General features: G+C 54.1%; 6 protein-coding genes across 6 annotated transcripts; 3 read left to right on the top strand and 3 right to left on the bottom strand.

Annotated features, from left to right (window-relative positions):
• The first annotated feature begins 22 nt into the window (after positions 1-22).
• P153DRAFT_83038 (uncharacterized protein) lies at positions 23-1,359 on the top strand. Its single transcript, XM_033673434.1, has 3 exons — positions 23-507; positions 557-625; positions 678-1,359. Exons 1-3 carry the CDS (start codon positions 79-81, stop codon positions 1,128-1,130), a joined length of 951 nt encoding a protein of 316 aa, XP_033520388.1. The 5' UTR covers positions 23-78; the 3' UTR covers positions 1,131-1,359.
• Positions 1,281-2,712, bottom strand: P153DRAFT_388750 (epoxide hydrolase-like protein; the record flags this gene model as incomplete). The annotated part of the gene is made up of 5 exons (XM_033670777.1): positions 1,281-1,691; positions 1,742-2,072; positions 2,137-2,258; positions 2,330-2,437; positions 2,581-2,712. 5 exons carry the CDS (start codon positions 2,710-2,712, stop codon positions 1,281-1,283), a joined length of 1,104 nt encoding a protein of 367 aa, XP_033520387.1.
• Positions 2,713-4,690: 1,978 nt separating this feature from the next.
• Positions 4,691-6,430, top strand: P153DRAFT_83014 (GroES-like protein). The gene is made up of 4 exons (XM_033673433.1): positions 4,691-4,999; positions 5,099-5,469; positions 5,525-5,939; positions 5,992-6,430. Exons 1-4 carry the CDS (start codon positions 4,892-4,894, stop codon positions 6,280-6,282), a joined length of 1,185 nt encoding a protein of 394 aa, XP_033520386.1. The 5' UTR covers positions 4,691-4,891; the 3' UTR covers positions 6,283-6,430.
• Positions 6,431-6,811: 381 nt separating this feature from the next.
• P153DRAFT_346762 (uncharacterized protein) lies at positions 6,812-8,802 on the top strand. Its single transcript, XM_033666139.1, has 3 exons — positions 6,812-7,172; positions 7,246-7,776; positions 7,832-8,802. The coding sequence occupies exons 1-3, from the start codon at positions 6,896-6,898 to the stop codon at positions 8,344-8,346; spliced, it is 1,323 nt and encodes a 440-aa protein (XP_033520385.1). The 5' UTR covers positions 6,812-6,895; the 3' UTR covers positions 8,347-8,802.
• Positions 8,803-8,828: 26 nt separating this feature from the next.
• On the bottom strand, positions 8,829-10,019 carry P153DRAFT_346760 (uncharacterized protein; the record flags this gene model as incomplete). Its single annotated transcript, XM_033666138.1, has 2 exons — positions 8,829-9,008; positions 9,318-10,019. 2 exons carry the CDS (start codon positions 10,017-10,019, stop codon positions 8,829-8,831), a joined length of 882 nt encoding a protein of 293 aa, XP_033520384.1.
• Positions 10,020-10,608: 589 nt separating this feature from the next.
• Positions 10,609-12,995, bottom strand: P153DRAFT_369373 (uncharacterized protein). Its single transcript, XM_033668753.1, has 2 exons — positions 12,707-12,995; positions 10,609-12,653 (listed from the first exon to the last, which is right to left on the bottom strand). The coding sequence occupies exons 1-2, from the start codon at positions 12,749-12,751 to the stop codon at positions 10,908-10,910; spliced, it is 1,791 nt and encodes a 596-aa protein (XP_033520383.1). The 5' UTR covers positions 12,752-12,995; the 3' UTR covers positions 10,609-10,907.
• Between the last annotated feature and the right edge of the window lie 860 nt (positions 12,996-13,855).

Raw genomic sequence — 13,855 nt, 5'->3', positions numbered from 1 at the left:
TCCCTTGAAGAAGCACAACGCGTCACACATCACCAACGCTACAACACAGCAGGAACTATCGATTCCTCGACACGAGCCATGGAAGGCCCCATCGCATCCGCCGTCGTCATCCCCGACCCAGAACCCTCACCACCGCCCGCAGCCTCGCCGCTCACCACCACCGCACACAAACGCCGCCAATCCTCCACCTCCGACGACGCCACAAAGCGCCCGCGACTCACCATCGACGATGCCCCTGCCGACCGCCAAAACCCAACCAAAGAGCCCAAAGCACCCGTCCCCGTGCGCCGCGAGCGAGGCAGAGAGCGCAGACTATTCGGCGCAGCCCTAGGCGCACTATCCCAGAACTCAGCAACGGCCGCGCAGAAACGCCGCTCAGAGATCGAGAAGCGGCAGCTGACGCAGCGCAAGCTCGACGAGGAGGAGAGCGAGCAGAGGAAGGCGGAGCGCGCGGCTAGGCGCAAGGCGCAGCGGTGGAGGGAACACCAGCGTTTTGAACGGGATGCGGTATGACGGTTGTGTTGTGTTGTATTGGACAAATGCTGATGTTGTGTAGATGCGAATACGGCACGAGAGTCTGGTTAGCATGGCGCACTTCCTCTGGACGGAGACGGAGCCGCGACTGGTGCGTTGGAGTGTTCTGCGAGGAATGGAGGGCCCAGGCTGACGCATCACAGCACTACAAACCATGGGAGACGACCGCCGAAGAAGATGACCGTATCCATGACCAGATTGCCGACGCACACGAGACTGTCAGACGAGAAACAGAGGACTACGAGGCTCGTCAGGCACAAGAAACCCAGCGCGAACGGCGTGCCTCTCGTGGTGGTGTGGAGAACGGACATGCCATGGACACGGACAAGAGAGACGACATAGACGCTTCCGAACACCTACTTGCGAGCAATCGAGGCGCGAACGGCAATGGCGCGCCTCCAGAGGACGATGACATGAAAGACGACCACCATGCAGAAACTCCTGCGGATGATGTGGTGATGGAGGGACATGCTGCTGAACCCCAGCAGAGCAGTTTACAAACTCACAACGCTGCTGTCGATGCCATCACACAAGATACCATCGATGAGATGGGCGAAGAAATCGTCGAGGCCACAGAGGATACAGTCATCTATTGAAAGTTTCCCGTCTCTACGTACACCCACGGTAGTCAGCCCATTGGCTTTTTTGACACGCAAGAGCGATCTCAGTCCATGTATCCACCAATACCACAGGCAGCATTTCCGTCTCAATCTCAACCCCCTAAAACCAGACATCTCCTACACAACCTACAAACTACTCTTCCCAGCCTTCCCCTCGCCCACCAACCCCTGCCCCTCCAACCACTTCCCCAAAATCTCATTAACCTCCGCAGGCGTCTGCGTCAGCGCCCAATGCGACGCGGCGACCTCGCCCCGCGTCAGCTGCGGCACCAGCGCCTCCATGCCGCGCGACATCTCGGGCTTGAGCACCGAGTCCTGCGTGGCCTGGATGAAGAGGGTGGGTTGGTTGATTGTCTTTTTGTCGAGGAGGGATTTGTCTTCTTCCCAGTTTGCGTGGCGCGTGCGGTACCAGTTTACTATTATCGGGCTTGGGGTTAGCGGACTGACATGCTGAATAAGGGATAGAAGGGGAGGGGGGGACGAACAGGTGGGATGTATGCCGTGACGCACATATTGCGCAACATAGTATTCGAGGACCTGTGTCGACGCATTAGCCCACATCTCCCCCTTCTCGTCAATAAACTCACCTCCCCGCCCAAAAGCCGACTCTCCCCCACAAGCGGCAGATTCTCCCCCACCACCCCCTTCGCAGGATCAAACACGACCTCCCCGCCCGGTCCCCGCGCCCCATACATGCCCTTGAGAAACTGCCGTATCGACGTCTCATCACGTACGCTCTTCTCCACCTCACCCGACGCCAAATGCAGCTGATATGCGAACTGCGGCAGCGGGCCCTTGACCAGGTCTTCGGTCGAGATGTACTGCTCGCTGGGCGCGGAGTAGGGCGTGCACACGGAGAAGATGTGTGTGATGAGCTTGGGGTGGTAGGCGGCTGCGCGCCAGATTACGAAACCTCCCCTTTTGAAGCAGAAGTTAGCTTTTCCGCATGCAGTGGGATTAAGTGGGTGGGGGATGTATGTACCAGTCATGGCCGCCTAGGATGATGGTCGGGGCGTCTACTTCTTTTGCTAGGGCGGCGATGTCGTCTGAGGCGCGCTTGAGGCCGTAGAGGTTTATTGGGTTTGGGGGCGCTTGGGGCGCGTCCTGTTTGTGGAAGTGTTCACTTAGCTTACTTTGTTCGTCTTTTCGAGGGATTGGGGGGATGTGGTGCATACCGTGCCGCCGTAGCCCATCATGTCGGGCGCTACGACGCGGAACCCTAGGTCCACGAGGAAGGGGATCTGGTATCGCCAGCCCATTGAGAGGTCGGGCCATCCGTGGATCTGGGATTGTTAGTCGTGCTGTGAGCTGGATATTATACTTGATGAGGCTTAGGAGTTGAGGTTAAGGCTATATTGTGTGTATGTGATTCCGTATGATTGATTGATTGATTGATCTCGCGACTATCTTGTGGAAGCATACATACCAGAAACACAGTATCCCTCCATTCTCCAGACTTGGGCACTGCATACAGGTACTGATACGTCTGTCCGTTCAGCACCGCGGTTTTGTGCTGCACGCGCGCATCGTTTCCGGGGTTAATTGGCTCGACAGTCATTTTTGATGCAGTATATAAGCAAACAGTGGTAAAGTCAATGGTCTCAGTAAAGAGATGGGGTTGAGACGAGAAAATTCAGGTCAATGGCATAGCTCCTTTGACATGTGTTGTGCTGTGGTGGAGATCCCACTGCTTGCCCCACTACCGAGGCTCGCGTGATGAGGGGTCCAGCATGAGCAGGCGTTGGTGGAGAGACTCGGCCATGCCTTCTCGTGGCGGTGTGTTGTTCATTGAGGTGGGACGGATGGCCTGGGAAGTGAGTGGTATACTGGGAAATGCTGTAGGTAGAATGTAGGCGCTGGAATTTGATGTCAATTCTAATTATCTGAAATGAACTGGGATCTTGGGTGAGCGTCTCAAGTCCAGCCACAAACACATGCCTCTCCTTCGGCATAATCAAAACGAGTCGGTCTTGCTGTATGAATTGCTGTATAAGTCGCTGCGGAGGACGATCTCCGGTGCTTCATTCGGATGGGATGGGACGGGATCCCTTGCTTGCGTAGACCGCCTCCGATAGCTGAAAGTGTAGCATGATCATCTAGGTCACAGCTGTCTTCACGGCAATGGACTAGAAGCTTACCGCTGCGGCGATGCAATCTCAACGTCGTTTAGAGCAGCTCGCGAGCATTCCACTGTTTCTCGTGGAAGTTGGCTCGAGGTTGAAACGGTAGATGTTGGTGGCTGGACTATTTCTAACGGCGTGCTCAAAGCAACACCCGTGCTCTCGCGTGCAGCCTCACTCTCGCGTTCGCTTTTGTCCATACCATCCGTCCCGCTCTCGCAATCCGTAACGACTTGCTTCAAACAGACGAATGAGCAGCCAGTTCCTACAACCTGGAGGACTGATTGGTAAACGAGGGTATCTCTTGCCAATAACATGTGTTCCTTGGCCTCCTTCCCGGCAGGATGCATGGTTCCACGAGAGGCTACGCGAGACTCGCAGTATCTTCTCCCCTGATCATCAGCGATGACAACAGCTATCAACCTTCATTTATCCGGTTGGAGGGATATCACACATCTCTGACAACGCTGTTGTACATTATCTTCTCGCCGTCCACACATACCAACTGCCGCGTCTCTTGTCGCATGGGTTCCTGGCTTGAGCTGCTTCGACAATACATCGTACGTGTGTTTTGTACCTTATCGTCCCGGCAGTATGGTCCAGACCAGGATGTACGCACTTGGTATGCGGTATCGGTAGCAATGCCGTGATGCATGGCTGACAACGTCACGGCACACTCACCACGCTTTCTAATTCTCCGTAACTCTGGGAGGCTGCGTTAGAACGCCACGCTACGAATTCGTCAAGATGTTTCGCCGGAGGGGTTGCCTGAATACGAGTCGTTCCACGGAAACACGTTGAGATACCGTCATTGAGTGGGTCGTGCATGCCGCTGTTTACCACAAATTAGATACGTCAAACACCGGACTACTATAAGTGTCCGCGCAGAAAAACAGATATAGTAGTTAAGTAGAATGGAAAGGGTAGGTTGAAGCTAAGCAAAGGAAAGGCACACTAACCTAGTAAAAGACATATCGATATCTGGCTGATGGGTACACTCACAATTGAAGCGTTCGTAACCGCTATCAACAGCCTACAGGTCCAACGCATGTAATGCAGATACTCCACAACATCCAGGACTGCCTTATCGCTGTTCCACAACCCTGGTACCCTTCTGATAGATGGCCTCTGCAGACCGCCATGACACTTGCCTTACATAGTGCTACATCCACATGCGAATCTCGGAGCTACAGGTCTGTTTGTCCGGCAAAATAATACGGCCGCAGTATTCGAGACCAATTGCAAGAGTCTAGTCCAAGGGTCCACCTGGGAATCTAGCTTGCCTCATCTGCACAGCGTAACGACATAGAGGAAAGCCTACACAAAGCCTCCTATCTTGCTGGGCAAACATGCTCGCTCACCTCTATGTTTGGTTGTATTACGAAAATGATCCGCGGCTACAGATAACGCGAAAGCCTCGAATCATGGCTACGATTTCACCATCTCGCCGTCGATGCACCAACGAACGTGAAGCAGCCCCGGCTTATGACAGACCAATGCCGGCAAAAGGCCACTGTTCAACATGTATATCAACCAGTCTACACGCTGCCGTGGGGTAAAATCTACTAACCATTTGTCCATTCATCCCCCCATCCCATACCCCAACTTTCTCTCGTAATGGCTCCCTCAGCTGTGGCAGATATCTATCCAATCTCATCACGACATTCTAATAAATCGTCGAATATTACAGCATCCGTTTTACACGGGCCAAGAGATTTGCGGCTCGTAAGCTTCCCGCTGCGTTGTATATCCCGCACTGCCCACGTTCGTGGGGGTAGTTTTATATTGGGTACCTGGAATAACAAAGGCTAATTACTTGAATAGGAAACCCGTTTCCTGTCAGAACCCGCGCCCCACGAACTCCAGATCGCTATCAAAGCCACTGGTGTCTGCGGGAGCGATGTTTCATACTATACCAAGTTCCGCAACGGTGATCTGCAAGCCGTACAGCCGCTGTCACTAGGCCACGAGTCTGCAGGTATTGTGGTCGCAGTTGGCGAGAATGTCACTGGTTTCCAGATTGGCGAGCGCGTGGCTCTGGAGGTTGGCGTACCGTGTGACAACTGCAGGTCATGTCAACGCGGTCGCTACAACCTCTGCCCTGGCATGAGGTTCCGCAGTAGCGCAAAGTCTGTGCCTCACTTCCAGGGGACGCTCCAGGAACGGATCAATCACCCGGCGAAATGGTGCCACAAGTACGTCTTGCCTGACCCATTGGCAGAAACGAGCTTAGCTGACAACCTTATCCAGACTTCCATCACATGTTTCTATGGAGTCTGCTGCGCTCTTGGAGCCGCTTTCTGTGGCCATACATGCGACACGGAGAGCTGGTATCGAGCAAGGTGACACTGCGGTTGTTTTCGGTGCGGGCACTGTTGGCTTGCTGACTGCTGCCATGGCCAAGATGTCCGGCGCCACGACTGTTGTCATTGCCGATGTTGACCATGGGCGGATCGACTACGCTCTTTCAAACGGATTCGCACATAAAGGCTACATTGTAACGCCGCGAAAACACTTGGATGAGGGTGCCGAGAAGTTTGCAGCCGCGAGAGAGATGGCTGAAGACGTTATGGAAATCGCCTCGTTCAACGAGGTCGACTTTGAAGGCGCGGACGTGACGTTCGACTGCACTGGCAAGGAGGTGTGCATGCAAGCTGGTCTTTACGTGAGTCTTTCATCTAAATTCATCATTCCAGCACCTTCTGACGAAATGGCAGGCAACAAGACCTGGCGGGAAACTCGTAATGGTCGGAATGGGCACTCCGATCCAAACCCTGCCCATGTCGGCATCTCACCTCAAAGAGGTCGATATCATAGGTATCTTCCGCTACGCAAACACGTACCCGATTGGCATCAAGATCATATCCTCTGGTGTCTTACCCAGTCTCGATAACATGGTTACGCATCGATTCAAGGGCCTTGCAGCCGCGAATGAAGCGTTTGAGACTGCTGGGAAGACGGTCGACAAGGATGGTAATTTGGTATTGAAAGTTCTTATTGAGGCTTGATTGGGCACTGGTGTCTTTTTTGGATGTGCAATACCTCATTATGGTGTACCTTGGGTGTTTGTGTTTCTTCTGCGGATGCTTGGAAATAGGTACGGGGAATCGGCGAGGCGTTTGGAGTTTGGGGAGATCATATTAGAGATGATAGACTTAGGTTCACGGAAAAGATTGGTGATTGGTTCACGTAGCAATCAATACGATGAGACGAGAAATGCAAAGCACAAATGTACTATGAGGTTGACGCGAAAGGAGAGAAATTGTCAACTGGGTTTTCATGATAGAGAATGTATTGCTGGACTTTATAGAAAACCGTCGAGAGAGGTGTAGATGATGTTTGCCGATATTATGCTACATACATCGACTGAAGGGATCGAAGTTGCACCCAGCATGGAAGTTTGGGAGATAGAAGTTGATGGGTCAATGCTTGCCCATGGGGAAGTCGCGCGCGTCGCGTCTGCACGTGTGCGGCAAATAGGCTTGGCAAATGATGTGGTAGCCTGAGAGCAAGAGCTCCCCACTACAGCTTGCTTCAACTCCACCACCAAGCTCGCAATCACCTTTCTCTCTAGTCCAGAACCCCAACTTCAATCACAGAACACGACTGTTTTCAGCAAACATGGGGGAACCTACAGCAAATCCGCTCATTTCAACTGCCCGCGCCTCCGATACAAGTCCCACAGTTCAACTCCATCCGCTCGTGCTCCTCACCATATCAGACTGTATTACGCGCCACACACTACGACAGCAAACAGGGCCAGTAGTGGGGGCTATACTGGGTCAGCAAAATGGCCAGGATGTCACAATGGAGGTTGCTTTCCAGGCAAAGCTAAAGTCCACCGACGATGGCGAGGTAACGCTTGATGACGAGTGGTTCAGCAAGCGGTTAGAAGATTGTTAGTCTACCCATGAGCTCTAGTGTTATAGAGTTTAAGGTTCAGAAACAAACGAATCTAACACGCGCGATAGTCAAGGACGTCCACAAGCAGCCAGCGCTCGACATTGTCGGCTGGTTCACGCTCGGCCCCGCCTCAGGCCCAGAACCCCACGTCCTCCCCCTCCACGCGCGCATATCAGAGCTCTACACCGAATCGCCCATCCTCTTCCTCTTCCACCCAGAGGCTGCTTTCTCGGAAGCGACAACCGCCGGCAAACTGCCCCTCACTCTCTACGAATCCGTCTACGAGAATGCAGCAACCGACCCCAACGACAAGGCCATGGACATTGATGGCGCAGTCCAGGCAAAATCTATAAAGTTCAAGGAGCTGGTGTATTCCGTTGAGACTGGCGAGGCGGAGATGATCAGCGTTGACTTTGTTGCCCGCGGAGGTGGTAATGCGACTGCTATTGAGGGTTCAGCCGAGTCAACAGCCTCGAACGCTGGCTCCTCCAAGGTTGACGAAGCTGCAGGGAGGAAGACAAAAGGGAAACAAAAGGAGGAAGACAAGGAGAACGACACCCTTGATGAGTCTACAGTCCTAACAGCAGAAGACGACGAGAGTAAGCTACAGCCTCATGTGCATCTAGTCGTGGAATAACCACTAACACCGCCTAGTCATCTCTTCACTCACTGCCAGGATAAACGCCATCCGTATGCTCAGCCGCCGCATCTCACTCCTTCGCGCCTACCTCTCCTCTCTCCCACCATCCTACCTTTCCGACCCCACCCTCCCACTAAGCCCCTCCCCAGACGCCACACATCCCCTCCCACTAAACCACTCCATCCTGCGCAGCGTCTCCGCCACACTCGCCCGCCTCAACATTCTCGCACCCCCCGACTCCGTCGCCTTCACCCTCGAGTCCCAACAAGAAGCCTCCGACGTGCAGCTCGTCAACCTCCTATCCTCCATCACAAACTCCGTCTCCGCTGCAAGGGATCTCGGCCGCAAGAGTTCCATCGTCGAGTACGCCAAGCAACAGAACAGGATCCGCACACAGCCCATTGGCATGTCAGGCGGATACAGTGGTGGAGGTGGCGGCGGTGACAGTGGCGAGTTCTTCGACACGGTCCTGGGCGGCGGTCAAGGCCGAGGGGGTTTCGCAAAACCGTATGGGGGCAACAGGTGGTGAACTTCTGACGACTCACACAAATCTCTCACAAACGTGTCGCTGGTAGATGGGCTAACGCGGGGCTAGAAATACTGGTCCGTCGCGTATCTGTGCGGATTTGAGGAATCAGCCCCTCGAATACGACTTTGAGGATCAGTTTCAGCACCCGTGGATTGGCTGCCTGGCGTCGCTGGGCGTGCTACTTGGCTGCTACATTCTGGCTCCTCTGCTTGTTTTAGTTGTCACGGGCGTTATTGCAGCTGCTTGCATCGCGTGGTTCGTTACACTGGGTTCTGTGGTGGTGCTCAGAGTATGGCGCTGGGTTCATTAGATGGATGGGAATGAGGTGCCGTGCATGCAGAGGATGGAATTCACGAACTGGCGCACGGGATGGATAGGGTGGATATGCATGGCAGTCATATAGCGAAACATGCATGCATGCATCAATCATGATGAACAAGATGAATGAGATTTACGAGATACTACTTCCTCCCACGCCTTGGCTAATTCATTTGCCCACACCCACTCCCACTCATCACCACCCCACACATCCTCGGCGGATCGCGAATCACCCGCCCCTCCAACCCTTCAAAATCTCGCATCTCACACCGCGAAATCATCAGCCAGTCGCTGTAGTACCGGCTCAAATCTGTCGTCTCCCGGTGTCTTCGAAGGATCTGACGCTGCTTGTCGTACCAGGCGCGCGTCGAGTTGGGACTTGGTGGTGAAAGTGAAAGTGATGGTGGTGGTGGGGAGTCGGAAGGGCCGTCGGTTTGGGGTGGTAGTGTGGCGGGAGTGGAAGATGGCTGTGTAGTTAGTGCTGGAGGGGAGATGTCGGTGTTGACTGCTTTCCAGAACGCGGCTATGATTTCTTCGACTGTGGGGTTGAGTTCTGCCGTAGAGAGTACGATTTCTGTCCCGGGGTTTCCCAAGACTGTGAGCTTGTTCGATTCATCGTCGTCGTCCTCCCATGTAACTGAAATGGGGACGACATGTCGTTTTCCATGTTCACTTCCTGCCGTGGGCGTTTCCGAATCATCGTCCCATCCCCACGTACTCTCACCGAAATCAAACGCGACACCCGGTCCCTCATCCTGTATTTCCTCTGCCGTAAGATGATTGAGAACCCAACTATCGTCGTCGTAGTACAGAGGGTGTGAGTAACTCGTATTATCAACCGGATGCATCGGGTCAGTGCTAGCAACATAGTCACCATCATACTCGTACTCCTCATGTGCCCAGTCCTTGAATTGCACCCGTTCAACTACATCCTCAGGTCGCACTTCCCTTGAGAGGGGCGACAGTGCGATCTCACGATGGCTGATCCCGACCCGCGCAACACTCGGTCTATGCGCATGGGCAAACGCATGCCGCATATCCCACGCCGCTGCTGCATACTGGGCCTCGAGCTGCTTCACCAGCTCTGCCACTTCTTCCGTGCCCGGTATGCCTCGCCCAGTGAGCGTCTTTGCAAATGATTCCGCACGCTCTAGCTTCCGCTTCCAGGTGTCGTCCCATTCTTTCTGCTGACACGCACCGCAATCGTGTGATAATGTTCTCGTGATATATGCATCTGCGTTACATGCTGCTTTTGTGCTGTTTCGTGTAGTTTTGTGCCGGGTTCCTCCGCAGCTGGACTTCCGTAAGCGGAGGGTGTGGTGGCAGGTGAAGCGGAATTGGATGACTTTGCACATTGCGGTGGGCGGCGTAGGGGTGCTGGATCGGGAGCCTGTATATAGATTGGTAGGGTGAGATCCGTGGCCTTCAACAGCCTCGGAGATATGTTGAACAACGCAGACCGAGAGTAGAAAACGATGAGGTAGAAGCGCAAGTTAGATCTTAGTGAAAGACTGACTGAGGTTTCGCAATTCGGGAATGACCTTGGTTTGTCTTCAGACCATCTAAAAAAGACAATAGGAGTGTACAGAGTGAGATTGATACTAATAACTCAGCTCAAGCCTAGCCAAGTTGCTAGGCTTCACCGTACGTCCCCTACACCCCAATCCGTAGCGATAGTGATGGTGAAAGTGACAAGGTCAAGGTGAAAGCAATTGCCAGACTGCTCGACAGGTCAGCGCCAGCGACCGGAAAGCGATATAACAAGGCTCGACTGACGTATCCATTGTGTGTGTGTTGTGATAACGAGTACGGTGCGCGGAATAGACGGTGGAGTGTGGAACTATAGGCATGAAGTGAGGTGAGATGGAAGAATCGTCGCCGCGGACAGCCCAGGAAAGGGAAGGAGCGACACATTGCACATGCACATAACAGCTACGACGAAACGATCATAAAAGTCAAATTACTAAAGCTAAAAAAGTTCATCTGTGTCTACGAGAAGAATACACAGAAAAATGAAAGTGGGTATACTTGAGAAACCATCGTTGAGATGGGAGAAGAACAGAACCAATCCATGGTTCAAGTTGTGGGCATATATCATGATCTAATCCGTGTCATGATGGATCCTGCATCATACAATGGACTTTGGTCAGTCAACAGCAAAGAAGAAGCAACCGGCACGCCCAATGCGATACCACTTGTCTGATACAAGGAAAAAAAGAAATAGCACGATCGAGTGATGTGCACTAATGCTTCACCTCGGGAGTCATCGCATCACTCTCCTGAGCCACGAAACCCTCCCTGGCACCTTGTCCTTCAGGCTTGTGCACACGACTATCTTTACGTTCTTTCTTCAGCATCCACCCGCTCAGCGCTCGCCTGAGTCGGGATTTCTGCTCTTCTTTCGGGGCGGGCTTCGGCTGTGGCGCGTCCATGCCCATGTTGCGCGAGTTGCGCGAGGAACGTGCTGATTGGGAGCTTGCGTTGGTACTTGGGGACGAAACGCTGTCCATGCTGATTTGACGGGCGTGGCCACTGGGACTGGCTTTGTTGGACTTGTCGAGTTTAGTGATAGTGGGAGGTGTTGCCCATTCACCCATCATGAGGTTCAAGTGTCCCGGGCTGGCAGTAGTGGTGTTCTTCTTTGGAAGACGGCGGGCTTGGATGGTGTCTCCGCTGTACGAAGTGTCTGGACGAACCTCGACGGGGATCTCGGGTTGGACGTCCGCATCCGGCATCATCGACGAGTCGAATCTTTCTCTCGTGTACTTGTGAGAGACAGGCGAGGTGACCTCCTGTTGTTCATCGTGCGAGCGCATCAAGCTTGCGATATGCGTAGGTGATGTCGGCATCTGCGGCACTTCTTCCTGTGGTACCTCTGGCTCCTTCCAAGTGTCGAGACCTGGCAGGCGTGGCAATTCTCGGTTCAGGTCCACCTCCGGTCTACCTCTCTGCGATTCCTCATTTGCGTTCTCCCTAGATGTGCCCGGTCTACTGTTGCTTCGTGAGGTTGACCTGCGCGGTAAGCCCCAGCTTCGCCACGCATTGGAGGAGCCGGGGCGTTTCTCTTCTTGTGAATCTTGCTCGATTTCGGTGCTTGCCTTGCGCAACGACCTATGAGAGGTAGCACGACTCAGACTTCGCTTGACATTGTCCTTGATACTGCGCGCACGGCTAGGTGTGCGAGTAGGATTGGCAGTTGAGGGGCGCTGCGACGCTTGGTGCTGTTTGCTCTTATCTAGCTCTTGGCGCATCCACTCAGACGCTTGTGCATCTGCAATAGCTGCAGGGTTGTCGAGCTGACGAGATCTCCGATTGGAGCTTCCGGATGTCGGAGCTGTTGACGTAGGCGCTGCTGACGTAGGCGCTGCTGACGTAGGCGCTGTTGATGTGTATGTGAAGGAGTTGCTGCGTCGTGTGGCCATGGCATCCGCGTCCACTTGAGTTTGCGCCGTGGCGAGCTTGAGCGCGGCGGCCTGCTTTGCTTTCGCCGTTCGCTTGTCATCTCTGTCGTCCAGCCAGACAAAGTTCGCCTTGGTCTTAGCAGAGTCGGCTCTCCGCCGGCCGGTGTTAGCACGTGCAGGTACAGGTGCAGGTACAGGTGCAGCTGCGGCGGGCTGAGTCTTCGCGGCCATTTCCCACGCCGTGTTTGCTCTGGCCTTTACGTAGGCGTCTTTCATGTCCGCTGGCGCTCCACTTGGCTTTTTGACCTGAACCTCAGGCGCTATGGCCCTGCGGTCTGCCGCACGCCGGGAAAGAGCACTAAAGTCCAGCTTGGGATCCGTGTCTTCCATGCCGTGGTCCGAGGGCTTGTTGTTCCGCAGGACGAGGACACATGCTGCGCGCAGCTCCCTCTCCGTCTGGAGAGTGAGTGCCCGACGGTTGATGAACGGCGAGAAGTCGCACACATTGTCTTTAGAGTCATGTCGGGAGTGTGCCGATGGCTGTGGTGTTTCCTTTGGAGTCGACTCTGGTTTCGACGAAGACGTCTTCTGCTGTACAGTAAGCTACTGGAGTGGGCCAGTCGAATGTCGAGGATACCCACCGTCGGCCCCATGTTGAGGGAGAACTTCTGCTTTAGGGCAGACATTTGGGAAGCGTAGAGATGGGTGAAGGTTGTTGGAATATGTTTGGGCGAGAAACGCGTGATATAGCAGCTAACAACGTTGCACAGTTGCAGCCAGACAGGGCGCGGGTCGCGCGTGGATGATTGTGTTGAGTAGGAAGAAGCTCCACCTGGTGAGGCTGGCTGTGGCTGGGACTGGGACTACCGTGTCACAGCAGAAAAGGGTGGGTGACGAGAAGATGAGAGCCTGTAGCAATGCAAGGGAGATTGGAAAGGGCACATGAGCTTACCTATCCCATGGTCCGCTGGAATAAACCCGCGGATGTCGGGCCGGCTATTGGCCAGTTGGATTACATCGGCAAGTCGGTGTTATGCCCCACGTTAGAGTTTATTTAGTGTAGAGTTTTGATTTTGATGTTCTCCAGACCTGTGCCACACGATCCTATTGGCCGAAATCCGCGGGTTTATTCCAGCGGACCATGGGATAGTGATGCTGTATATGATCGCCCGCCCCGGCTCAGAAAGTGGGACCGGTTTCGAATGGCAGCCACACCGACAGTAGCGAGTGAAGCATCGGCCCTAGCAGGGTCTCGACATCACGCAGGATGGGGTGGGACGGTGGAACCAATAATAGGAGCGACACGGGTGGCTGCGCATCTGGAGCTTGAGAGGCTGTCGGCGAATCTAAACTCACCAGCACCCAACTCATCTTGCCGTCGACTGTCCAGACGCGGCCGCCTTCTCTCCCACCTGCCCTTTGCGTCCGCAATTCGAAATACTCGCGACTAGCCTTTGCTGCTCACACTCGGTGTGCCCATGAGAAATTGGAGGCGGCGCCTCTCCCCAAAGTAAAGTAACTCTACGATGCGTGGGCGACTACGTGCCTAGATTGGGTGTCGTGGGATTTGCTTTGTCTGCTCACCACTCCATACACGGGACGCTGTCCTGCAGCAGCCGGCCTTGGCATCCATGTAACTGCAGCAAGGGTTCTCGGTACCTGTCGCCAAAACCTTCCTCTCCCTTCCAGCTGACAGGGCGGTAAACATCGCTGGTGACGGTTACAACAATCAACCCAACCCATCAGCAATGTCAACGGCGAGTCAGAGGCCGACATTCAATCTACCCTCG

The sequence above is a fragment of the Dothidotthia symphoricarpi genome (genome assembly GCF_010015815.1).
Source record: "Dothidotthia symphoricarpi CBS 119687 unplaced genomic scaffold P153scaffold_18, whole genome shotgun sequence".
Classification (NCBI taxonomy): domain Eukaryota; kingdom Fungi; phylum Ascomycota; class Dothideomycetes; order Pleosporales; family Dothidotthiaceae; genus Dothidotthia; species Dothidotthia symphoricarpi.
This window is presented reverse-complemented; position numbering and strand designations above follow the sequence as displayed.